The 27,255-nt window shown below is 32.1% G+C and overlaps 2 protein-coding genes across 3 annotated transcripts in view; both read right to left on the bottom strand.

Moving 5' to 3' along the window:
• The window catches only part of LOC143041854 (uncharacterized), a 130,160-nt gene extending 124,004 nt beyond the window's left edge, over nt 1-6,156 (bottom strand). The window contains exon 1 of the mRNA XM_076213958.1: nt 6,057-6,156. The gene's annotated coding sequence lies outside the window, so the exon portion shown is untranslated. The remainder of the gene's footprint in view (nt 1-6,056) is intronic.
• Nucleotides 6,157-19,256: 13,100 nt separating this feature from the next.
• Nucleotides 19,257-26,955, bottom strand: LOC143041852 (uncharacterized). Of its 2 annotated transcripts, none has more exons than XM_076213956.1 (6): nt 26,727-26,955; nt 24,343-24,407; nt 21,835-21,904; nt 21,328-21,467; nt 20,088-20,252; nt 19,257-19,772 (listed from the first exon to the last, which is right to left on the bottom strand). In XM_076213956.1, exons 1-6 carry the CDS (start codon nt 26,741-26,743, stop codon nt 19,393-19,395), a joined length of 837 nt encoding a protein of 278 aa, XP_076070071.1. In that variant the 5' UTR covers nt 26,744-26,955; the 3' UTR covers nt 19,257-19,392. The 2 variants fall into 2 exon arrangements, with proteins under 2 accessions (XP_076070071.1, XP_076070072.1); XM_076213957.1 differs by having other exon boundaries at nt 21,328-21,423; nt 26,727-26,953.
• Between the last annotated feature and the right edge of the window lie 300 nt (nt 26,956-27,255).

Genomic DNA, 27,255 nt, shown 5'->3' with positions numbered 1-27,255 from the left:
ACAAGTTCTTCGAACAATTGCATAATAGCAGGTGCACAACCCCAACATAAGTGCAATCTTTATATGAAGATTCATGAATCTTGGCTGAAAACTGTAGTAGAGGTTTAGTACACTAAACTGGTACTATCTGATCAATTGTAAATTTTGACAAAAATAACAGAATTCCAAATTTAACTTATCCCAAGTCTGTAAAAATTGAAAGTCTCTTGAAAGATTCCTTAAAAGTAAAAGATCAGAGATCTTGGTTGAATATTGAATACTGAAGGAGAACGTGATTATGCAAAATAGATAACTTCTTTTCTGAACACCCTGCCCTATAACCTCGCCTCCTCACCCCAAACATCATATACTAAAAGCTGGTTGTGGAATTTGTCTTACAGTATTAATTCCTGTTAACAGGTATTGTTGATATGACATAATGGTAAAACCTAAAACCACTCAAAGAAATGGTTTGCTTATCAACATAGTTAACTCATTATTCTGAAAGAATATTTTCAGAAAAATTATAATACATTGTGCAACAAGCATGACAAGCATACATGTACATAAATAGACAACACTGCCCTATGGTCCATTTAAAGGACTATTTCATTTAATTTGCACTTGAAATTTCAACCCAATCCACTCAATAAAACATTACAATATAAAAAAAGAAGATGTGGTATGATTGCCAATGAGACAACTCTCCACAAGAGACCAAAATGACAGAGAAATTAACAACTATAGGTCATCATACAGCCTTCAACAATGACCAAAGCCCATACCGCATATTCAGCTAAAAAAAGGCCCTGAAATGACAATGTAAAACAATTCAAACGAGAAAACTAATGGCCTTATTTATGTAAAAATATGAAGTCCTCTATTGTTACATTAGAGATTATCAGATGACAGATACAACCGAATATCCAGTAAACAAAAACTGCACAGACTTGCTCTTCACAAAAGATAATTTTGGCCACGATTAATAATTAAATATCAACTCAATTAAAATAAAAAATTCTGTACTGTTACTATACAAGTCATGCTATAAATATGACTGATAGTGAAAAGTAACAAATATCACCTTAATCAACTCAATGAAAATTGCAATCCCTCAATTGTAATGATATATGGGATAGAACAAGATTAATTATCAAATATTAAACTTGCTAAACTCACTAAAATGTAAGCAACAAATGTAGTTTTAAAATTCTTAAATAAAAAAAGTATTCCTATTTCCATATTTACTACAAGATTTGCATAACCATTGATTGAAACTGATTTTGGTACTTATAGGAAGAAAAAGACTGTATTTTTTGTGATTTAAGAATGATAGGATCATATAAACCCTTGAAAACCAGAAAAAAAACAGTTGAATAAAGTGATCAACTCTTAAACAATCTTATAATAATCAACTCTTAAACAAATAGTAATGATCGTGCCCTTTAAACATGTTAAAAACAAGAACAAAATATATATAATTGATTAGATTGATGGACTTTTGTAAGCTTAAGGTGATAGTGATTGAATTAGATTGATACCATATACACATGTATGTGCATAATGGCCATCATGAACCTTGAATACAAGATGAAAACATTCATTGAATTGATCAACCGAACTTTATAACAATCTTGATATAATCAACTCTTATAAATAAAGGGTTGGTTTAGAATCAGGGGGTGTTCTGAAAGGTTCATTATTGACACTATGTTTCGTGAAATTGGTAAAAATATCAATGTGCAAAAAATTTTTTTGCGCCTGTCCCAAGTCAGGAGCCTCTGGCCTTTGTTAGTCTTGCATTATTTTTAATTTTAGTTTCTTGTGTATAATTTGGAGTTTAGTATGGCGTTCAATATCACTGAACTAGTATATATATTTGTTTAGGGGCCAGCTGAAGGACTCCTTGGGAATTTTCTCGCTACATTGAAGACCTATTGGTGATCTGCTGTTGTCGGTTCAATGGTGGGGTTGTTGTCTCTTTCACACATTCCCCATTTCCATTCTCAATTTTATTAACTGTTCGTTAGTTGTGAAATGGCAATTTTATTGCACGTTCTTCCGTGCAGATACTCCTCCTTTATGCCCCAGCCTCAGTTATCACCAAATTTTTCACCTTAACTACTTTTACAATATTGTTATACATGTTTCTCAAAAAATACTCAATACTATTTAGTATAAATTATTTTACCTACAACATGCATCATCATCATGTATCTTTATAATTAAAAATCACTTAATTATTTCACATTAACAGTATTTATTGTCTATCATGTCTATTGATATTTTACCATTTCTGTGATCATTCAAAATTTTCAACAATTAAACAGCATGTTTATAGGTCACTCATAGAGTTCAATGAGCCTGAGATTTCTATAACAGTACACAGCAATCTCTGTGTTATAAAAATCTAAAAATAAGCTGAATAATAAGTCATTTACCTTATTCCATTGGATTTGTACAAATGTACAGCATGCATATCATTTTAAACTACCTAAGATCCCCCATCTAAGAAAGGGAATTCCAAGAGTAATGTGTAAAAATATCACACTATTTTGTAGCAACCGTCATGGCATGCAGTTTCTAATTTATTTAATGAATGATGTCGATCAAGCTGTTTATGGCTGAACAGATTTACCTTGATTACCACACAATCACAAGTTCACAAGTACCAGTTCACAAGTACCTGGATATCGGACATGCTGTCCGTTATTGATTTTAATACAGTCATCGAACTTTAATTCATACGTGTTCATCCTAATAAAACGAGAAAACTAATGGCCTTATTTATGTAAAAATATGAAGTCCTCTATTGTTACATTAGAGATTATCAGATGACAGATACAACCGAATATCCAGTAAACAAAAACTGCACAGACTTGCTCTTCACAAAAGATAATTTTGGCCACGATTAATAATTAAATATCAACTCAATTAAAATAAAAAATTCTGTACTGTTACTATACATGCTATAAATATGACTGATCGTGAAAAGTAACAAATATCACCTTAATCAACTCAATGAAAATTGCAAGCCAATCCCTCAATTGTAATGATATATGGGATAGAACAAGATTAATTATCAAATATCAAACTTGCTAAACTCACTAAAATGTAAGCAACAAATGTAGTTTTAAAATTCTTAAATAAAAAAAGTATTCCTTTTTCCACATTTACTACAAGATTTGTTTTTCCTGGCATAACCTTTGATTGAAACTGATCTTTATGTTGGTACTTATAGGAAAAAGAAGACTGTATTTTTTGTGATTTAAGAATGATAGGATCATATAAACCCTTGAAAATCAGAAAGGACAGTTCAATAAAGTGATCATCTCTTAAACAATCTAATAATCAACTCTTAAATGATCGTGCCCTTTAAAAACAAAAACAAAATATATATAATTGATTAGCTTGTAAGGTGATAGTGATTGAATTAGATTGATACCATATACACATGTATGCATAATGGCCATCATGAACATTGAATGCAAGATGAAAACATTCATTGAATTGATCAACCGAACTTTATAACAATCTTGATATAAATAAAGGGTTAGTTCAGAATGAGGGGGTGTTCTGAAAGGTTCATTATTGACACTATGTTTCGTGAAATCGGTAAAAATATCAACGAGTAAGAATTTTTTTTGCACCTGTCCCAAGTCAGGAGCCTCTGGCCTTTGTTAGTCTTGCATTATTTTTAATTTTAGTTTCTTGTGTATAACTTGGGAGTTTAGTATGGCGTTCAATATCACTGAACTAGTATATATATTTGTTTACGGGCCAGCTGAAGGACTCCTCGGGAATTTCTTGCTACAATGAAGACCTATTGGTGACCTGCTGATGTCTGTTCAATGGTCGAGTTGTTTCGTCGTGGACACATTCTCCATTTCCATTCTCAATTTTATTAACTGTTCGTTAGTTGTGAAATGGCAATTTTATTTCACGTTCTTCCGTGCAGATACTCCTCCTTTACGCACCTGCCTCAGTTATCACCAAATTTTTCACCTTTAACTACTTTTACAATATTGTTACAGTGTTCGCCCAAGGGTCTTTTAGCATCATGGTAATGTGATGCTATATTTCAGAATGTGATGCTATCTGAATTGGTTATCTTATAGATTGTGTTATGGATGTGATGCTATAATATTTTGAAACAGGATGGTATTTCAAATTTCATATTTTACCAAGATGCTATAAGAAATATCTGGGGAAAACACTGTGTTATACGTATACATGTTTCTCAAAAAATACTAAATACTATTTAGTATAAACTATTTTCCGGTATCGAGATTGTTCGCCCTGATTGCATGTTCGCCCTAGGTTCGTTCGCACTGAGTTTGTTCGCCCTAATAGTCCGTTCGCCCTGAGTTCGTTCGCCCTATATTCATTTATGATATTTATATGTTACATAGAATATTTGCCAAATTTATATTAATTAAATAAAATTCTTGGCTGCATTGTTACACTTTATTTTATAATTACTTTTAATTAATGTTGATTGAATTAGGTGTCATTTGAAACCTTGATATCACCAAGGATTCGATAGTATCTTACTATACAAATCCTTGATATCACTGATTGTTATATAAATTGTCTTTGATGGATTAATAATGAGAATAACATTTTTCTCAAATAAAATAGTCAGCTTGGATCCATGGTAAAATTCAGTTTGAAATATAAAAAATAAAAAAAAAGGATGGGTTAAAACACTGATGACAAGTGATCAATGTAGCAGCAAGACAACAACTTAGTCTTCAGTTGTTTTACATTTAAAAATACAATGTAGTGCTGAAATTCCGAGAAACTTATTTCCTAATAGCAGTACATGTACCACAGAAAACATCATAAATAAATATTCGGTGAATGTAAACTTCAACATATTCAATTACATACAAATAATTTAGTCTTCAGTTGTTTTACATTTAAAAATACAATGTAGTGCTGAAATTCACAGAAACTTATATTTCCTAGTAATGTAATTACATACAGATACAAACTTAGTCCTCAATACCTTGAAGTCACAATATCTTGTAGTCCTGAAATGTACTGAAACTTATAACCTAGTATAGCAGCTACCTTTAGACAAGTTAACATGATACATCGTAAATATTCAGCGAAATTGTAGACTGACTTCAACACATTCAATTATATACACACAACGCAACACTATATATACTAAAAAAAAATCAGGGCGAACGGACTCTGGGCGAACAGGTATTAGGGCGAACAGAAACTAGGGCAAACCAGAATCAGGGCGGACGGACCCGGATTCCTATTTTCCCTACAACATGTATCTTTATAATTAAAAATCACTTTAATAATCATTTTACATTAAGGTACATTTAGCTCGAGTCTATTCGAAGTTTCTATCAGAAGTGCAATATTTTTTGTTATTTTATTCTTTACAGAAAGTGAATCAAATTGGTCAAAAAATTTAAGGGGTCACGGACCATTGAAGCTCAAAATTTTATTTTTAAACAGGTATGTAAAAGGGACCATTTTTCAATGAAACGATGGGGAAAATCGAGGTGTTGACATATTTTTATCGGAATATCAAAAAAACGTTCTATGACACTTGGTCCAAAACTGTAATACAAAAAGCTGAAATATAGCTTCAAAGAATGAGCAAATAAAAAACATAGGTCAACAATAATCAAAAAAAAATATCTTGCCTTAAAACCCAGATTTTAGCGGGAAAATGGATGAAATGTCATTTTGACCCTTTAACATGTACGGATAATAACGGAAATATTCTATTAGTCACTTTACTACAATGATTAAACATTTCTAATCAATCAAAATATTTTTAAAAAATATACGGAGTTTACGACAAATATTTTTGTAATTCAATGTTCATGCATGAAATTATGCACAGTCGAATAGTCCCGAGCCACCTTAACAGTATTTATTGACTATCATGTCTATTGATATTTTACCATTTCTGTGATCATTCAAAATTTTCAACAATTAAACAGCATGTTTATAGGTCATAGAGTTCAATGAGCCTGAAATTTCTATAACACAGCAATCTCTGTGTTATAAAAATCTAAAAATGAGCTGAATAATAAGTCATTTACCTTATTCCATTGGATTTGTAAAAATGTACAGCATGCATATCATTTTAAACTTCCCAAGATCCCCCATCTAAGAAAGGGAATTCCAAGAGTAATATGTAAATATATCACACTATTTTGTAGCAACCGTCATGGCATGCAGTTTCTAATTTATTTAATGAATGATGTCGATCAGCTCATTTATGGTTTATGGTTGAACGGATTTACCTTGATTATTAGGTCACAATCTCAAGTTCACAAGTACCAGTTCACAAGTACCCCATGGCCATGACGGCATGAGCCAGTCCGAGAGGTTTATTTCTAATTTCTGAAACGTCTTTTTTATATATATATATAATCTTTGCAAGCAGCATTTCATTTGCAATACATTCCTCAATACTGTCCAGTTAACTTATAACCCAGATGTAATGGTCTGAGTTGACAGTGTGTGGCTTCATTGGCAACACAGGGAGATAACTGTATTAATGTTTGCAATATTTTGGCTGGTCCTCTCCCTCTCGACCTTGCAACATTAACAGATAAAGGACAGAAAACCAGTCTATTTGTTATATTTGCAGAATTATCTCCCATAATATGTTTAGTGCGCGGGCTTTTATAAAAAGGCCACAAACCTATAAATCCTCTGGTAAGCGGCCAAGAAAAAGATGTATAGGGGAAATTCGCCTAATTGCGGACACTTTTTAAAATCCGGAAGTTTGGATACCGTAGAGGCCAATTGCGGACATACTGGTGGTTGCACTGGACAGGAAAGGATAAAGGGGTATCAAACGGACTATTTCCCGCGTTTTTATGTCACCTCTCTTGATTGGTAGATTGGAAATACTTAAAACCCGCGGAAATGCGCAGTCGTGTAAATGCGGACATAGGGAGTTAAAATACGGACACCTTGTCGTCAAATTGCGGACACTTATTTTTTTTAACTACTCTTGCCATTCAAAACGAAATTACTATGTTTATATATACAATTAACTTTCATGAATACCCTTTCATGTCTGAGAATCGGTTTCGCACGTAAACTTGGAAAAATAATAATAAAAAGTATAAATATCTCAGAAATGTTGATTATTCTATTGTGACTATTGTCTATCAAGATGCATCTTTATTTCCATTTTTTTTTTTTTTTTTTATTTTTATTTTTTTTTTTTTTTTGTTTAATATGTTTTCGGTTTTTTTTCTCAGTTTCTTTGATTTTTTTCAACTAGCTGTTTTTAGATAAAAAAAATATTAATAAATCAAATAACGTATTAAGAACATATCTCGTACCTCATGCTGATTCTTATACTATGATGTCGTTTCATTCATATTTTACTTAGAATAAGACACGGACTCTGGATGAATTATAGGACGATGCCTTTAAAATTGTTGTGCCCACAGTTTGCCAATATATGTATAGATATCGATGCATTTTTGTCTTTGTTTTTTTTACAACAATATATTAAATTTGATTTTAATAGAAGAAAAGTAAATACGGATATAGATAGCAATTTACATGGTTTAGAATGGCAGTAAGTACGATAGATGGTTTTACATTTAACTGATTACTAGGCAAGATACAAAATTACTTATTCATCGGTCTGTCTATCTAAGATTCATTCACCAATCTATCTTAAATGTGCTTTAATGGATACACAACCTTTTTAAATACCAATGGAATAATTTTCATTAATTTCGATTTTCTTGTGGAGCATGTTTTTTTTTTTTTAATGACCGATGGTGTCTTTTCTTGACTTTGTCAGTTTCCTAGTTTACGTTTGTTTTCCGATTCATCCGATTTTTTTCATGACAGAGAAGGACAGACAGACAGACAGACGACTCAATAAACAATGTCATTACTATTGGACGCTTGCAGGAAGTCAAAAGTGATCATTAAAACCGATGTAATGGTATTTTATTTTATCATATTTTAAAAAGTTTTATATAATCATTTCTCCAAAAGAATGTCTGTCATATTAATAAGTTCGTATGCCTCTTCTACAGTAAGAATGTCCAACTCGTCACCTCTTCTACCTAATTGTCTAGCTATAAACACAATGCTGCTGAGTTAATTTTCCTTATCACTTTCAACAATTTCGCATAGTAGTGTTGATACATATACATGTTTAGATAAACATAATAATTTCATCAATAAACAGCAAACAGCATCATTGTCAAACAGACACTCTTCAGACTTCTTCGAGACATTGTTGCAATTTAATTTTGGCAACGATTTTAGGTACATTTAATTTCATTCCATTTGCTCTTGCAAGAAGTCCTATACATGACATGTAGACATTCTGTAAAGAGATGTAGCATTAGAGTAAGACTGACTACGAACCCAGCTTTGAGCAGGACGTTTTTCAGTTTTTGACCTAGTGAAGAGTGGTGCAATTGGGTTTCTGTTCTAAACGTGCATGTAATTTAAGTCCTTGAATGACTTATCAGCCCTTACATATTTAATGTGGGATTCGTGATGTTCTCTGTTTTGTCAAGTGTATTATTGTTTAACTGTTTGTCTTTTTTTCATTTACAGACCGGGCATTGTCAATTTAATGTCGAATTTTTTTTTATCTGTATTGTCGAATTATGACTGTCCCTTTTTTAATTTAAAGCGCTTGTATCAAAATTAGAGTATAGTAAAATAAAGTTAAACAGTTAAAGGAAGTATAGATAAAAAAAGAAATTTCAACTACTTATTTTATATTTTTATTAAGGTATAAAAATAATGAAAAATAATTTTTCAATATGTATTTGCATTCTATCTGCTTTCGATTTTATCTTTTTTTACCCCAAAAACGTAAATTTAAGGAACAATTTTGAATGGTGACAAATAAGGGGAAGGAACTCCAGTTGTTTTATTTACGATCTAAAGCTAAGGTACTTGTTAATTAACAATGTGTTTGGCACCAAAGCTGTCAAGGGAAGCCATGCACTAAATAGGTCACTTAATTTGACAGTTTACACAGCTAGATGAACTTCCTGTTCATGGAAGAATTACGAATTTGCCGGTATTTCAGAGAAAAATCACTTATGAAATCAATCTGAAGGCTAAGAAATCCAGGTGAAAACGGGTCATTTTCGGAATTCCAGGGTTATTCAATGACCCGGCGGGTGTGCCGGTTGATCCCTCAGAATTGTGAAATTCTCGGGTCACACCCGCAGAATACGTGTCAGTTGACAGTAGAAAAAATCAAACTGCCAAATGCATAATATTTGTTATAAATGAAGAATGAAATAAAAAACAAATCAATCCAAATTTTGATTGATATCATATTTATGTATCTGTTTCGCATTATTACTGTATACATATAGAAATGTATATAAAGATACTAAGAGAATTTTACGTATGTTCCACATCATGGTATTGACATTGCACCACTACACGTGTCCAAAAAATCTTGTGTCCGCATTTCAGCTATCATGTTATTTTCGGTAGTGTAAATGCGGACATTTGCTTTTTCATATTTTGTAATCATATGTAGACAAATCAGTAAAAAGAGTAAACAGAAATGTGTTCTTCAATATAATACTCCATGCCTTTTTCTTTTCAACACATAAATTACCACGCTTACATGAATAACTGTGTATTGACTGTGACACGATGACTTTGGATTTTTTTCCAAATTTCCCGGGTTTCAAACTTGTTGACATAAGCTATTTATAGCATGTACCTTCAAACACATGGCATGGAGGTAAATCGTAAGTAATGAACATGATATCATCATTGCAACAAAATAGAGTGTAAATAAAAAACAAAACACATTTTTTCATATATTTATTTTTTATATTTATTTCAAATTTTTATTGAAAAGTGTGATATTCTTTTTCCGTCCGCAAATCGCCGCTGTCCGCAATTAGGCGAATTTCCCCTATAGGTCACCGTAAGGTTTTTACCAATGAGAAAAATTCATAGTCTTCATACGACACTAGTCCAAATAATTATCACGTCTGGCAAGGCTATTTTATTTTTTTTTTCTGGGACGCCTGTACCGTCACTATATCCAACTAAGTTAGACATCACGTGACTTTTGTGACGTATAATAGCCGCCATTTTGTATTATATTTCCCCATATAAAATGCATATATGCTTCAATAAAGTTTAATTTTCTCATAAACCTGATCCGTGTTCTTACTTTTGCAAGTCAATCCTTGATATTCATACATATTTCTATCAAACAATGTTGGTCCTAACAGTTTAATTTTTGATTAAATTCGGTCAAATCGGAATCGTAAAATATGCACTTTTTCTCGTCATTTCTGCGTTGACTCAATGTTAAATTACCGATACCCATGTCTACGTTTACAACAAATAAAAAATTCTGTAAATAAAACACAAACTTTGCAAATCGATTAAGTATATTCAAACATATAGCTGGCGAAAAATACTACTTAAAACAGTTTAATTTCAGGGCAAATTCGGTCAAACATCGATTTAAAAAAGGGAATTTTCCGAGATTTTTCAAAATGGCGGCTGATGTGTCATATGGAAATGTTGCATCAAATCAATGATTTCTATAGTAAGACTTTCCTAGATTATATTTAATATTCTATAAATAATCTCTGATGTTTCTGTTATTTTCCTTTAGTGATATTTCGATATCATTGATTTCAAAATTTCTTAATAAAAAAAAATATTTGAAGTGTGACACATTTATTTTGACAGATATTCATCCAGGAGATACTGTTACCAGAAAAAAGTTTACAATATCTTCAATAAAAAAAAATCTCTCCTTTTTTTAAAGGTGTTTTCAAGTTTTCTGTATATTTTATCTTTCTTTAGAAATATATTAATACATTCCTTTTAAAACAAACAAAAAATGTTTTCATCCTAAGAGAAAATAAAACAATGTCCAATTATAATAGATAAATATTCTATACCTTAAAAATATCATTCCTTGACCGGACAGGTGAAATCTAATCTTATAATGTTACATCATAATATATTGTCAGGTAGACGTGCAAACCAAAAGCAACCAGGTGACATTCAACATCCTGTCAGTGTGTATACATGTATTACCAGAGTTTAAATTTTGTGATATACAAAAGTTTTCATAAATGTACAAATAAATATCTTCTCCTTCCCGTGTCAAATCAGAAGAAGTATGTTTCATAATAAACTTTAGGAAAATATGAATATTATGAAAATTTCTTTAAAATTTTTTTTTTGCTTTTTGCTTAAAAGGCATTCTAATATTTTTATATTTCTATAATTATTTCAAAGAAATAATCTGATTCAAATTTTAATTTAAATGAATTTCGATCATTGAATATCATTTTATAGTTATTTATTTTTTAATTCAATATTTAAAGCTAAATCCAGGCAATGAATCGATATAAAGTTTAAATTGTGTAAAAAATATAGTTATTGTATACATTCCAACAGAAACGTATAATACGATTGGTTTGGTTTTAACAATTTTGTATGTATCCGATATTATCTATGATATCGACAGAGTTATCGGTCCTGAATAGGACTGACATAGTTGGGTATATCTTCTTGGGCACAGGACGTTAACTGCTTTTTTTACCTGTAACACGATATGGACAAATTTGCGGCGATCCAAACACTATGGACATTTCCGCTTTAAATTTTGATACACCTGTAATAATTTACCAGACATTTGCGCTTTTTACCTATATTAGAATAGTCTATCTGTAATTTTAATAAATTTTATACTTTAAATAATCATAAAGAAATTCAAGATCATTCAACTATATTGTCACAATCTTGAACATAGAGTTGCAAATATTGATATGCTATGAAATCACTTTTAAACACGAATGTACTATGAAATTACTATTAATCTTTTATCAATAAATTTAAGTTCTGATTTTAACTTTGCCAGGTCAAACATACTAGACCAGTACGTCCTAATTAAGCCCGTATAAAACAGGATTCATAAGAAGCAAATATTGAAAGAGTGCTAATGTCCTGTATAAAAAGCGCAAATGTCCTTTTTTAAAGAGCAATTGTCCTATAAATTGAAGCGCTTATAATAATTTAACATATGTCTCTTTTGATATACATACGATGGTAAACGATTTTGAATAAATTAAAGACCAATTCTGTTTAAAATTTTTGAAAAAATATCATTGAATAACATATAAAACCATGCTGAAGCAGTATCGTCAGCATTTAAATCAGCGTACTATGATATACACATAATACACATGCAGTGAATTATTGATATAAAAACAAATGCAACAACTCAAAATTGTATAAGTGTTGTAAAACAAAAAACAAACATTTTGTATTCAGGGTACAGCTAGGTCTCTTCCTCGATATAAAAAAAAAATAATTTAAAAAACGCTAGACTTATACAAACGTTATACAATCTCTTCTATATGTTATTTTTGGTTGTTTTTTTGTTTTTGTTTACACAGGATTTCGAATTATTTTATAAGAAGATCTGCCATGAAATTATAATTTATTGAAATATAATGTGATACTGTATGGGCATATATATGGGTCATTATAAAAAAAAGTGCAAATTTCGACGAGGTAATATTTTGAAAAATGATGTCATTGTTTAAAACATTTAAATGTGTCCCGCTATTCTATAGTATGGTAGCAACGATATTCAGAAATATGTAATGGGGAAAATGAAGAGTTTGATAGAATCGTGTCAATGGTGTTACCAATTTAAAGCATACATTTAGCTACTAAATATTATTGTTTAACATCAAACAACTGTTCCAATTTGTTGTTTAGGTTTAATCTACGACTTATTGACATTATTCATATAGCTGTGCATTCTATTTAAACATAAATTTTAGAATACATTGTCGTAAAAAAGTTGGCTGTCCTAATTATGGCCGTTGTAAATACTAAAAAATACACTCAAACTAAATATATGTGAATTGTATAAGATTAAATGATAATAATATACATAATCCTTTGTACACGACCTAAAAACACTTTCATTTATGAATAAAGATAAAAAAAAAAATGTCGCATTTTTATATAGTAACACCACTGACCCTTCAGCAACTCAAACGACACAAAAGTATCACCATTGACATCACATTTCAAATTTTACCTTTATCAAGTACTGAACACAAAGCCAAGATCACCGGGCAAAAGAAAAAGATGAAAAAATAATTCTTAGGCTAAAAAATCTCAAATTATATAACATAACATCCAATACTAAAAATGTCAATAGTGTTACTAAATAGTGTCATTGGTGTTACCAGCATACATCAGTTTGTGAAAACTGTGTATATGTAATACATGATATTGTTAAAACATTGTTAAATAAGTATCGTTTTTCATAAATAATATGATGTTTCGCTTGTTAAACATGAAAGAAACACAAAACAATGCTGATTGTCATGATATATTCAGTGGTGTTACTAAACTGGTCAATGGTGTTATTTTATCAAAATGGTCTCACCATTGACAGTAACACCAATGATTTAAGGTGTAGTTTAAGATTCAGTTACGAAACAAGTGCTCCATTCCCCTATTCTATATGTTGTTACTGGTGCATGTTTCTATAATCAATATATTTCATTATTCAAAGTTAAGGAAATGTTTTCAAAAAATGATTTTTATAAAGGGTACACCATGGACACTATTTCCAATTACGATATAACCTTTAAAAAATGTTAAATTATCGATCTATCCTTGTTAGCAATGAACATGGACTTCGGTTGTCGAGTGGCCTATATACTAGTAGTCTATAGCTAACTACTGTATCATTAGCCTGTCAATACTGAGGTTGTTAGTTTGTATCCCGCATGTAGCTGCATGGTGCTCAACTCTAACCTTAATTGGTAAGCTTTGTCAGTTTTCCTTCCGATGTTATGTGGTTCTCTCCAGGTACTATAGTTTATACTGCAACTAGTTGTGTTTATTTCCAAAATATAGTAACACAGCTATAGTTTGTGCAATGTCAATTTCTTCATGGAACACTTTTTCCACAGTCAGGGGTTCATTAAGGGATGAAAATAAGTTTGAAATTTGTGTTAAAATTTAAATAGCTATGAATTTATGTATATAAGTTTCAGTATACAGTGGCGGATTCAGAGGGGGGCGTAGAGGGCGTACGCCCCCCCCCCCTTCGCTGGCCCTTTTTTTTTTTTTTTTTTTGTAAAATGATTAATAATCAGCCTAGACTTCGTGAATATTGCCGTGTATTTAATTTTTATGTGACAATTCTTCACTTATAAAAACCACTGGGTTCCTGACTTAGAACTGGTGCAAAATGAATGCAGCAGGTTTGAACTTTTTATCTGGCACCAACCTTAACTCTAACATGAGACAGTGGTAAAATAAAAATATTTTTCGCTCGTATTCACTGTACTATATTATTGATTATGTCAAATTTATGTGATTCGCTACAGTGGAGTTGACACTGAGTACGTCGAAAAAAACGTCACTCAGTCATTTTGAAATTCAAATTACAGTAACACATTGCTTAGGCTAAGGATGACAATTAAACATGACGCTTTCAAAGCTACAAAGTATTGAGCAAGGACGTTGACTTCTTTTTCACGATTCCACCCAACAGAAAATAACACCCTATTACACTCTCAAAAAAAAAAACGGGCGTAATTATTTTAATGGGGGGAGAGGGTTGCATGTGAATGCCATATCTGACCGGAAGGTCTGTTAGCCGAACTGATATACTGTATATGTTTTTCAAGGCCCGACTGCAACCGGCCTGCTGAGTGTGGCCTATATGACTTCATGTGTCGACCGTTATTCACAACTTCATTTTCTTTTCGATTCATTCGTAGCCTTTGGTTGATTTGACCCCCTCGCTTCCCTTGTTAGGTGAAACATTTCAGCCAAACATTTCAATGGATAAACATTTCTTGTTTGTTTTTCTTCGTGTCGGTTATATTGTAAATTTCATTGAATAGCCGTATATCTTGTTCACAGCAAGAAATCTGCAAAGTAATGCTAACTAACAATACAACAAACGGGAATTTTCCATGTCCATTTTTTACTGACAAATCCCACATCAAATATTTTAAATAGTACATAGCTTTGGATCCATTCAATCATTTTATAATAGATGTAGAGAATACGGCACCAATAATGTCCAGCCCTACACTTTAACTAAAATGCATTTTACACTTATTTTATGTTTTTTTAGCCAAAAAAGGTCCAAAATATTTTTCGCCTCGCTCCGCTCGGCGAAATTTATTACTTCGCCCCCCCTTTCCAAAATCCTGGATCCGCCCCTGGTATAAAAACAATATTAGGTCAATGTCGGAAAAATATCAACTTTTTTTACTCGGCGCAAAACTGGAGAAGTGCTCGGTAGAACCTCGCCCTTCCCCAGTTTCTCAGCCTCATAAAAAAAGTTGATATTTTTCTGACATTGACCTAATATTATATATTTACTCCACCAGTACAAATTAACCAACTCGGAATAGCACGATAGTGCTGAAAAAGACGTTAATTTCCAATCAATCAATAAATGTATATAGAAATCCATAATAAAGAATATTCTTACCACGAAAAACAAACTCTGGAATATCAAATCAACAGAGGGTTGCATATCATTCTCAAAATGTGGAAACTGCTATTGTCTTGTCTTGCAATGTTGCTTTGCCAAGTGGAAAATCCACAAAATTAGCATTTCTGTTAATTGTAAATTATAGTTTAAATATATATTTCAATTAAGTTAATTGACGGACGAATCATTCAACCTAAACATTTAAAATTGAATTGCAGCTAATCTTATCTTTTTTAAATGTCCCTTGAGAAGTCCATATATATAGCGAACTCTCATTTACGAGTTAAAGAGGCCGGGTCTGGCTCCCATGGGAATGCCTACAGCCTGTTGAAATGCATTACTATATCTCGTCAATAAAAGAAATCAAACATTTTCATGCCAATTTCAAATATTATTTTTGTAGAATCAAAATATAGAAGTATTATATAAATCTTTTCAGAATAAAGACGTCTGTATCTACAATGGCCGTATACACATGTCGTATATTGCTACTACTACCGTATGGTGTAATCGCTAAGGTTGCAATCTAATCAAACTATATATCTCTGATTTCGAGGAGTAAGCAATCGTGATAGATATTAATTTCAATCCGAACTATACAAACAGCCATTCCGACTGACACTTTATAATTGAGTAATATTACTTACAGTTTCTGTTTTATTTTTTCATATAATATTATTTTAACTTCAACATGTGTTTCGATTTGCATTGAATTTCTTAAATATCATTCATGTGCGTTACTTTCAAATCTAAAACTCTGTGAAAAACTATACAAGGGATTATGTTAATTTGTGATACACAACTTTTCATTTGAATAATTTATAAACCCGTTAACGTTAAGGTATTATATCGTACATAGCTATTATAGATAATTTTTTCCAATATCTATTTTATCAGTTCTTGTTTAGTAAATGTACGACCACAATGATATTAATCCGTTTTTAATAAATTACGGTCTTTTGTTACTTTTAAAGTGCTGTTAGTAAAATTTTCAACTTTTACTTATTCAATATCATATGTTATCTTAATTCATTGGCAACCTTTAAACATTGGCCAATCTTAATTGACTTGGATTGTCAGCAGTTTTTCTATCGAAGGTCAGTGGTTTTCTCCGGGCACTCCGGCTTTCTCCGCTTATTAAAACTGACCGCCACGAAAAAGCTCAAAAGTGGCGCCTAAAAGTGGTGTTAAAATAGTTACACCATGGTGCAACAATCAATCGATGAAGAACTCCTTTCTTGCATATACATGTAATTTACTTGCTTTAATTTTGTATACGTTTTCAAAAAGACTGCAATTTTTACATTTAAGATTTTCGAAAGAAAAAAACACCCAAATTTTTAATACCTACATTTTGAATAGAAATGTAAAAAACAAAATTCTGAAAATTCAGCAAGATGAAGGCAGTATATTTTCATGTGAAATCAGTTAACATTTGCATCAGAAGATTTATGATGTTCAGTGGCCTGGTTTTTTTTTATGAAGATTAGACCGTTGGTTACATTTTTGAACGTTTTTTGTTGTCCAATTGTTAGATGTATTTTATCATTAATTATGATTTTGCCATTTGATTAGGGACATTTTGTTTTGAATTTTCCTCGGAGTTCAGTATTTTTGTAATTTGACTATTTACACTTGTAATTGTTGGTGCTCTTTGTAGCTTGCTGTTCGGTGTGAGCCAAAGCTCTAGGTTGAAAACCGTACTTAAACCTATACACTTCGGAAAAAAGTATTGCAACACCAAATTGAAATTGAAATTAAAAAAAACGCTTTTTATTTTTTTGTCATATAATTTGTTGAAATAGAACTAGATCAACATTATTAAAATATCACTTGAGTTTAATCAATAAATATTGACTCGATAAGTTCTTATCTGCACATGCAGCTACTGTACCCGTAAACAGCAAAACAGGTGTTTTTATCTTCATTGTTTTCAATACTTAAAATAACCAAGTTTATAAAGTTATGTGATTGACACCTTGTAATGGGTCCTCCAAAAGTCTTAGCTGCAGAAATAAGGCAAATAATCAGCATAAGAGAAGTAGGAATGTCGCTGTGACAACCACACGTATTGTTGGTCATCACCATCACACTATAAGTCGTTTGAGAATAAAAATCAGGCAATAAACGGTGTTAAAGACCTTCCAAGATCAAGGGAAAATCAAGCATAAAGAAGGTTGGTCAATAGAAAAGCAATTGCATACAATACAATCCTAAGAAGAGAGTGGTGGGCATACATAAGCTTTTAACAAGAACTGTTCAAGATCTACTCATCGTTACTGGTTATCGTGCGAGCAGACCATTTCGGGAACCATTGCTTACGAACAGACACACAGTTGTCCGTATCCAATGTAGTGCGGAGCTCGCCAAAATTGGAAATTAGCATCGTGGAGGAAGATCCATTGTTCCAATTGAATTCGGTTCATCTTTCTTGGCCCGATCGAAGCCCGGAATTGAACCATATCGAGCATATATTGGACACTATTGGGCGTAAAGTGAGCGGAAGGACACCCCAGTTCAAACACGTCATGAAATAAACAATGCCATTCATTAGAAATGGTTACTGCTACCTTAGCAACAAATTAGTCGATTTATGGCAGAAATCAGAAGACGTCAAGAGGCGGTTATCTGTTTGAATTGAGGCTGCGCACAAAGTACTAATTCTTTGGCGTATAACGATCAACCATGATGTGAACAATCATCTTAAGATTTATTTTGAAATGTCTGACATTGTAAAGTTCGACTACAGAAAAAGTTGTAAAATGCATTTTTGTGTACAAAAAACACTTCATTTTGTTATTAAAATTGTGATTAGATAAATCATTTTTTGTTCTTTTAAATGCCAATGTTATCATAAACTAGGTTACAATATTATTTTATGAATATTGTATCATATTCCATCCAAAATAAGAGGCTGATTTTTCAAGTTTTAAAAAATCAAGGTGTTGCAATACTTTTTTCCATGTGTATATAAGGGTTTACTTTTACAAATTGTGAATTGGATGGAGAGTTGTCTTATTGGCACACATTCCACATCTTCCTATATCTATATATCAACCTGCAAGCATTATTGCACATATAAGATGATATGTTTTATTGTTATATATTTATATAAATTATCCATATTCACAAGTTATATCCTTGTAAACTTATGTTTTCAAATAAATTAAATTAGCGATTTTTTTTAAAAATTGTAATCGTTTGAGCGAAGTATACGAATTTTGCCAAAAAGACAGTTTTCATTAATTAAGCTAGGGGAGGTTTTTTTTTGGTAAGGGGGGGGGGGAGAGGGGTAATGATACGGCCATGGTTGCTTACAGCATTTAGTATGAATCAAATGTCTAGTGTCAATATATGAAATTCAACTTAAATCTGTATTAATATATTACAACATATACAATCAAATTAAATATATTTGACATTTTTATTTTAGAAATTATAGATATAAATTAGAATAAATATATTAACACATATAGAACAAACATATTTAAACGCTTCTGAATAGTATGATAGAATCCTAACAAAATCATAAAAACAATACACAATACACAATAGCATCTTCTAAAAGTGATGTAACTTAGTAAGCACTTTTTTTACATTTTACCAAATTAAATAAATCGCAATCGAGGCTTTTTAAAACAAAACTTTTTTGTTCAATTAGATTAGACATGTCTCCCTCTGAAACATAAGAAAACAGAATACAGGAACTGAATAAGATTATTAGCTATATAGATGAGGGTGCATATAAACCTAAAAATATAGCAAGTTCATTTAATTGAATATACATACAACAAATATGTTGTATATTCTTGTATTGTAAGTGTTTAAAGTTCTGTAGGGTTTTAATTTGGTGTTCCGTGAATGTGCAATAATGGTGAGCGACACTTAAAAGTTTAGTCAATCTCGTGCACTTGTTGAATCGGTGGCAATTTATTGCCTCTGGTCTGACCATCAGAAAGATTCTTGAAATTGATCAGATCAGGCCTTGGTCCGATATTAAGTGGTGCTGCCATCCCCTCGAGTTCTGACCAATCGTTAGGTAATGGTACCGGGCTATCAGCTGGTAAAGGTGGCTTATTGTACTCATCGATTGATGACGTGGTTTGATAACTGTCTGTTTTCGTACTGGTAGTCGCCTCTCCTACTGGATTGACCCGTTGACTATTCATCTTTGTCTTTTTCATAACGTAGAAAGCAATTATAGCAACACAAACAACGATAGCAACAACTATTAATGCTAGTGCTATGTAAAGACCAAAAGCAGCAGCTACATCTGAAAAAGAGAAAAAAGTATACCGATAATCAATAGATTCTACTTAGTATTTCAGCTTTATATTCGTTTTCCTATCCACCTTTTTTTAGCGCAGGGTGAAAAATGGCAAAGAATACGATTCTTCTAGTTAAAATATATGTATGGGGTAATCGTAAAGTGAAAGGTGACACCATCTGAATGTAAGGATAATTTGGGACTATTGACTGTTTTATCAACAAATGAGGTCGAAATATACACCATTTTCTTATAAAATGAAGAGCCAGAGAGAATAAGAATAATGTGTTCGAACGTTGAAGAAATAAGTAGACTAAATACCTGGAGATTTATATGCAGAATTATAATACTTGATTCTAAATCCTTTGGCTACAATTGTGGCGTCTGTTACAAATCTAATTAATATGCTAGGACCAGAACTATTCAATGCTGGTACATCTGTAATACAGCATGATTGGTACAGCGCGGTAGAATTGTCAAACTCGCCTGGAAAAGAGAATCAGAGAAATCAAAAACAAACCAATAAATATAAACAGTAAAATTGGAGATTTTCATTCAAATTGCACACGATAAGATGAATGGATAGAATTAATTTAATTTTGACATTAATTGGCATAACCATCAGATGACATGCAAATCAGATAATAACATGTTTATAAAATATGATATGAACACTGAATTGTAATGACTGACGACGCGAGTAGAATTTTATAAACTGTTTTTTTACAAGAAAAAAGTTCACAAAAATACATTTTATCCTACTCGGATTCAGAAGTCTGACTCTAAGACGGCGGACCAGAAACTGCAAAAGATGACAGTAAGTCATCTTTCAAGGTAAGTAACTCAACTCGGGGGTCAATTAACGATTTCAACAATGTTGACTTGATTGTAGATCTTATTTCTCTGAACATTATTTCTTAAGTTGTTGCACTCTATCCATTTTCGTTTCTCAAAAAAAATCCTAAAATGTCTAAAAAGAAATAGTAATTCAGGGACAATAACTCCAAAACAGTGTTTCCGATTTTACAGGAGATATTTACCTGTTGATTATTTTAACCTTATATCAGATTTGCCCTCATCTTCCTTTTTGATTTACCATTCGAACTGCATTTTACAGGGGCGGATCCAGTCATTTTAAAAAGGGGGAGGGGTCCTAAACAAAGACAAAAAGGGGGGGTTCCAACTACATGTCCCCATTCAAATGCATTGATCGTCCAAAAAAAAGGGGGGTTCCAACGGAACCCCCCCCCCCCCCCCTTTGATACGCCATTGTGGTATAAAAAATTACTACACTCGCCACATTTACACGTGCCTGTACCGAGTCAGGAATTTCGTCATTACTTTAGTTCCGTAAAACTTTTGAAGGAATGAATGTACAACTTTAGCAGTAGGAACCCTTGTGTTGTAATACTTGGTTACCCTTATTGTTAATTTTGAATTCTGTTTTTAAACAAGAAACATTATTAGTTTTACACCAGTCCATTAAAATAATCAGAACTTTTCAGTTTGAAAAGGCGAAGCAATCAGGATTTAACCAGCAATAGGACTGTCCAATACTTACCATCATAGATGGATAGTTCATCAACTTGACATGTTGATGTCACCTTTCCTTCCAAATATTCAATCTGGCAATCTTCTACTATAATGTTTACAAGTTCTGTTGAAATATCAGATGTTATAAGCCAATCATATGTCAAATTACTGTAAAAAACAAAAATCACTCCTATTATTCAATATGTTTTAAGTGTTAGTCTTACAAATAATCACAAGGTATTCAGACAAACAGCTAATGGTGTGATTGACAATGAGACCGCTATTCACAAGAGACAATTGCCACAGAAATTAATAACTATAAGTCACCGTACAACCATCAACAATGAGCAAAGCCCATACCGCATAGTCAGCGAAGAAACATTTTTAATGCCTGTCTATCTTGGTATATTTATGGTTGTTTGTATCATATGTGTCTTTAGGTTGCCGGCTCGAAGTGTGTACACATAAAATTGATTCTGCAAACTTTTACAGAAAGACACATGATAGAGTCATCAAACATGTATTCTTAACTTACTTTGAATAAGCAGTTGGGTACCCATCGGAATACAAGTACTTCGCTGTGGAGGTTGCAATTAAGCTCACATCTGAAACAATATATTCAATATACATTTGAAAATGAGATAAGACAAAGAAACAGCACAAAAAAGTCATGATTGTGTCTTGTCCACTGAAAAAAATTATAGGATAGATGATTTTTATCAATACTAACATTGATTTTGTTTTAAACAAATTAAAACGAGTTAAACTCATGTAAAAAGAAGATATGGTATTATTGCCAATGAGACACCTCCTCACAAAAGACCAAATGACGCAGAAAGTAAAAACTATGTAGGTCATCATAAGGCCTTCAACAGTGAGTAAAACGGTAACCGCGTATATAGTCAGCTGTACAAGGCCCCGAAATGACAAATGTAAAACAATTAAACGAGAAAAACTAACGGCCTTTTATATGTACAAAATAATGAACAAGAGAAAATATGTAAGCGCTATAAAACCAGATTCAATCCACCATGTTCTACATTTGAAAATGTCTGTACCAAGTCAGGAATATGACAGTTGTTGTCAACTCGTTTGATGTGTTTTATTATTTGATTTTGACATTTGATTAGGGAGTTTCCGTTTTGAATTTTCCTCGGAGTTCAGTATTTTTGTGATTTAACTTTTTACACAGCAACAACCTAAATCATGCAAAAACAATTAACAAAAAACAAAAAAAGCAGACAGCAATCAACAACAGCCACTGAATTACAGGTTCCTGGTCTTGGATAGGAATTAAGAAAAGAATAAGGTGCGATCAAACACGTTTTTGAGCGGTCAACTATGTTTTAGCGGCCAGCCATGTTTATGAGCGCCAAATCGTGTTTTGAGCGCTAAACCGTCTTCTAACCTTGGTGGTAAAACAGCAAAAAATAAAGAAAAAAACACATTCAATAAGTTGGAACGGGTAATGCTTATCGGATCGACGTAAAACACAAAAATAAAAGACAACAGACGAAAAGTAGCAACATAAGAGTACTCAGTGTAACTGAAAGCTAGTTCAAAGCCAATTACAACTTAGAATTTGGTCAAAAACTATGATTCATAACAATAAAGCTACCGGTCTTATATAAACCGGACACTATAAGTGTCCATAGAAATACCTACAAAATGTTGATAAATGTACCTTTTATAGCCGACTATACGGATGTGTACTTTTCATTATTGAAGGCCATTATGGTTGCTTGCATCAACTTCAGTGAACATTGGTGGATAGTTGTGTCATTGGCAACCATACTACATCTCCTTATTTTCATATAAAGTGCCAAGTAGAACATAACAGCTTTAATCAGCTCATCACAGATCCATGCATTAAGTGTATCTAAGATATAATTTTCCATATTCTACACAAGAAAATGCCCGTACCAAGTCAGGAATATGACAATTGTTTACCATTAGTTTGATGTGTTTGAAATTTTGATTTTGCCATTTGCATAAAGACTTTCCGTTTTCAATGGCGGATCCAAAACTTTTCATAAAGAGGGGGCGCTGACTGTGCTTAGGGGGACCGTTCCCGCCATGCTACAGTGATTCCCTATATAATCAACAAATTTTTTTCCCACGAAAAGGCCGCCCCCCTAGATTCCTATATGGTTTTGAATATTTTTTCTTGAAGTTCGATATTTTGACTTTTTATTATATGGAAGAAGGCTTTATATGAGTTGAGGCAAATACATTCGCTGTCAGATTTTTCAAAGGATAAAATTATTTCTATATTAATAACATATCCCGAATTATTTTGGTGTTTACAGAATTTGACGAAGGTATACAGAATTGTTTTCTGACTTGTAGAAGTCGGTTTTCAAGTACATATAAATATTTTCGTATATCTAGACTTATATTGGAATATACATGCATACATCAATATTTTGACCTTGATACCGCAATGAATGCTTTGCACCTGTAAGTCAGGAATCCGATGTTAAGTGGTTATCGTTTGTTAATGTGGTTCATAACTTTCTCGTTCTCATTTTTATAAAGATTAGACAGTTGGTTTTCCTGTTTGAATGGTTTACACCACTAGTCATTTTGTGGCCCTTTATAGCTTGCTGTTTTCGGTGTGTGCCTAGGCTCCATGCTGAATACCATACTTTGACCTATAATAGTTTACTTTTACAAATTGTGACTTGGATAGAGATGGTTGTCTCTTGTTACATCTTCTTACAGCTAAGGCTAGTGAAGACAGTTTTGATGCAATATCGCCAATTTTTCATGTTTAATTTGTCAAGCTTTGTTTCGGAGAACATGATTATTCAATCATGAGGAATGAATTTGTATTAGAAAGACAACTATACATACAAAGAATCTTGTTTTATAAGAATGTCCGTCGTCTAAATCTATTTTAGTGATAACTAATACGCATTAATCTACCCGACACCGAATGTATTTGGTCATCTAATTTAAGTCAGATTCATTTAAAAAATATGCCGTTATGCAGCAATAACCTAAAATATACACGCAAAATGGTCTTAAAATTATCACTTACTTTGAGCGTTAAAGGGTTGCAAATATGCCAGCAGTAGAATAAGAGGCACCTCTATTGGAATAAAGCTGAAATTACATATACAGATCAATATTAGATAATCATAGTGAAGAGAATTAGACGACTGTTAGATAGGACCAGACTGGGAAACATATCATGCATGATATTACATACTATTGTTTCAGAAAAAGGGAAAAGGTTTGGTACCCTTAAAATGTTTAATCCCGCTGCCAATGTTTGCACCTGTCCTAAGTCAGGAATCTGATGTACAGTAGTTGTCGTCTGTTTATGTAGTTCATACGTGTTTCTCGTTTTCATATACCGTTGAAAGACCGTTGGTTTTTCCGTTTGAATGGTTTTACAATAGTAATTTTTGGGGCCTTTTTAAATAGGTTGTTGTTCGGTGTGAACCAAGGCTACGTGTTGAAGGCCGTACCTTGACCTATAATGGTTTACTTTTATGAATTGTTATTTGGATTTAGAGTTGTCTCATTGGCACTCTTACCACATCTTCCTATATCTATGTAAAAAAAAAAAACTCCTCAGTAGCTTAGAACTTCTGTACAGGCATCAGTATACATATATTGTTTTATTGAATTCGTTGCTTTTATAAATCTTAGAAAATCATTTTAGTTAAATGAACGGATATCTGTCGTGCAGTGCTTTGTCCAGTTGACAGTTTTTGGTATTTTCCGGGTAAATCAGCTCTTTAGTTTGCACAATATATGATATTATTGACCGGACTGGTAAAAATGCCGCATTCAGTTGTTGTTTTATAGATGTATATCCCACATATCAAAGTCCTTATTGTTCTTTGTCATTAGAATGTATCTGATGCGCTGTGTCGATATAGACTAGAATTTATTTAACCCCGTACTTGGGATTATGCTTTCATATATATTTTTATAGCCACCAAACTTGCCCTTTATAAGCTCGTGATGATTTGGAGATTGACAAACTGTATCGACAGCTTTATATATTGCTGAACACTGAATGATGCCTCTGTGACGTTTTGCTATTGTTTTCGTTGGGTTTCTGTCGCATTGATAGTTTTCCATAGAAAAGCAAACTAATTAATATATACTACAATCATCCTGGATTCATTAAGTAATAACGTAAAACATAATATCGGAATCAAACTACCACATGCAAAATAGCTTAATGCGATATGGGCTTTGCTCATTGTTGAAGGTCGTACGGTGACATATAGTTGTTAATTTCTATGCTATTTAGTCTCTTGTGGAGAGTTGTCTCATTTTCAATCATACTACATCTTCTTTTTTAATATTCATTCAGGTACTGGGCTCTTGCAGCAATACTTCAATCGTTTGCAAGAACCATTGACCTCTGTTGTAGGAAACGGAAGCATTTGTTTTATGTTATGTTTATGTTATCTGTGTCTCTGGGTTGCTGTCTCCTTGACATATACTTTACGTTTTTAGTTATTTAGCTATTCTAGGTTAACCATGAAAATTTGTACCATGAACAGTTATAATCTACCACAGACATATACATATTTGTTTAAAGTTCATTATTTTGTACATTAATCAGGCCGTTAGTTTTCTGTTTGAATTTGTTTTCTATTTGTCTTTTCAGTAACTTTTATAGCTGACTATGCGGTATGGGTCTTACTGAAGGCCGTACGGTTACATGATATAGATGTAAGTTTTTGTGTCGTTTATTCTCTTGTAGAGTTGTCTAAATGGCAATCATACCACATTTTCTCTAATTTAGATATATAGATATGTTTTCATTTTTCTCACCAACTAAAACATTTCTCGCACAATTGTAATCCAATTTGGTGACCAGCTATTAATATTCAACCTCAAATTTACGGATGAAGCTAAAATTTGCATTTATAGTGGAAAATGTTGATAAACCACAGTCAAATCATGTATTTAATTGTTGGTCAAGTTATCTCGTAATTGGCCAGAAACGATTATTGTTCCTCTGAAATGAAAAATGCCCACCTTTTACCGTGATTCGGTCTAAATAGTGATGGGTATTAAATGTGAAGGCAAGAAAGTTTACACAAGCTTCATACAGGTATAAAAAAAAAGGTATGCAAATTGAAATACAGAAAATAAGAAGAATCAGAAATAAATACTGAAGGTTTAAGAAATAGAAACTATGAACTGGGGTGTAGTATTCAGAGTCAACGCTTATAGGGGTATGATATTTTAGCCGGTTTGATATACAAGTCAAATTAACCACGAGGATATTTCTAATCTATATAAGTACTTTTTTTAAACATTCAAATTTTATAACATAAGAAATTAATATTGAAGAACGAGAAAAGAGAACATCTTGAAATTAATTTTTAGTCAAGATTTAGTATGGCTAGTTATTTGATATCAATATAAAACTGGAATATAAAATATACATACTTGTACAATAAGCCCATTTCAGTTTAGTCAAGTTTTATAAAAAAATGTCAGCGCTGATTAGTTCCAGGGTGTCATCCTCTGAATTCACTTTTAGCTGTTTATCAATTTTGGGGCCAATATCTAAATGTATTAGTCCCAGATCTTTTGTACAGAGTAAATGTCAATTCTGACTTTCTAATTCTAGTTTGGAATATATTAACACACTGTTATGTTGGGTAGGCTCCTGCCATAGGAACCGACACGGAAATTTAGTCTATCAAATCGTGTTTTCCACAGTTTATAACGCGTCAGATATTAATTAGATAACCTGTTAAAAACTTTGATCTAAAATGATTGGAAAATAATCAAGGTATTATTATTGTAATCAAATATGCTTGGCAATAAATTTTGACATAGGTGTGGACGAATTATCGAGTCCGATTAATTATTTTAAAACGATGGATAAATCTTCAAATACAAATTAATCTGGTATACTACAATACACTAGCAAATTTAAATAATTTGTCATATGCAAAAAAATATAGAAATT

This window comes from Mytilus galloprovincialis, chromosome 8 (assembly GCF_965363235.1).
Source record: "Mytilus galloprovincialis chromosome 8, xbMytGall1.hap1.1, whole genome shotgun sequence".
Taxonomy (NCBI): Eukaryota; Metazoa; Mollusca; class Bivalvia; order Mytilida; family Mytilidae; genus Mytilus; species Mytilus galloprovincialis.
Note: the sequence above shows the minus strand (reverse complement) of the source record. Positions and strands in the feature narration are given on the sequence as shown.

What these genes read in the sequence shown, in the direction of transcription:
- LOC143041852 (XM_076213956.1), bottom strand. An exon ending in TACCCAACTGCTTATTCAAA is followed by an intron (nt 21,468 to 21,834) that starts GTAAGTTAAGAA and finishes TGTTTTTTACAG; the next exon opens with TAATTTGACATATGATTGGC. An exon ending in TTCTGCATATAAATCTCCAG is followed by an intron (nt 19,773 to 20,087) that starts GTATTTAGTCTA and finishes TCTCTTTTTCAG; the next exon opens with ATGTAGCTGCTGCTTTTGGT.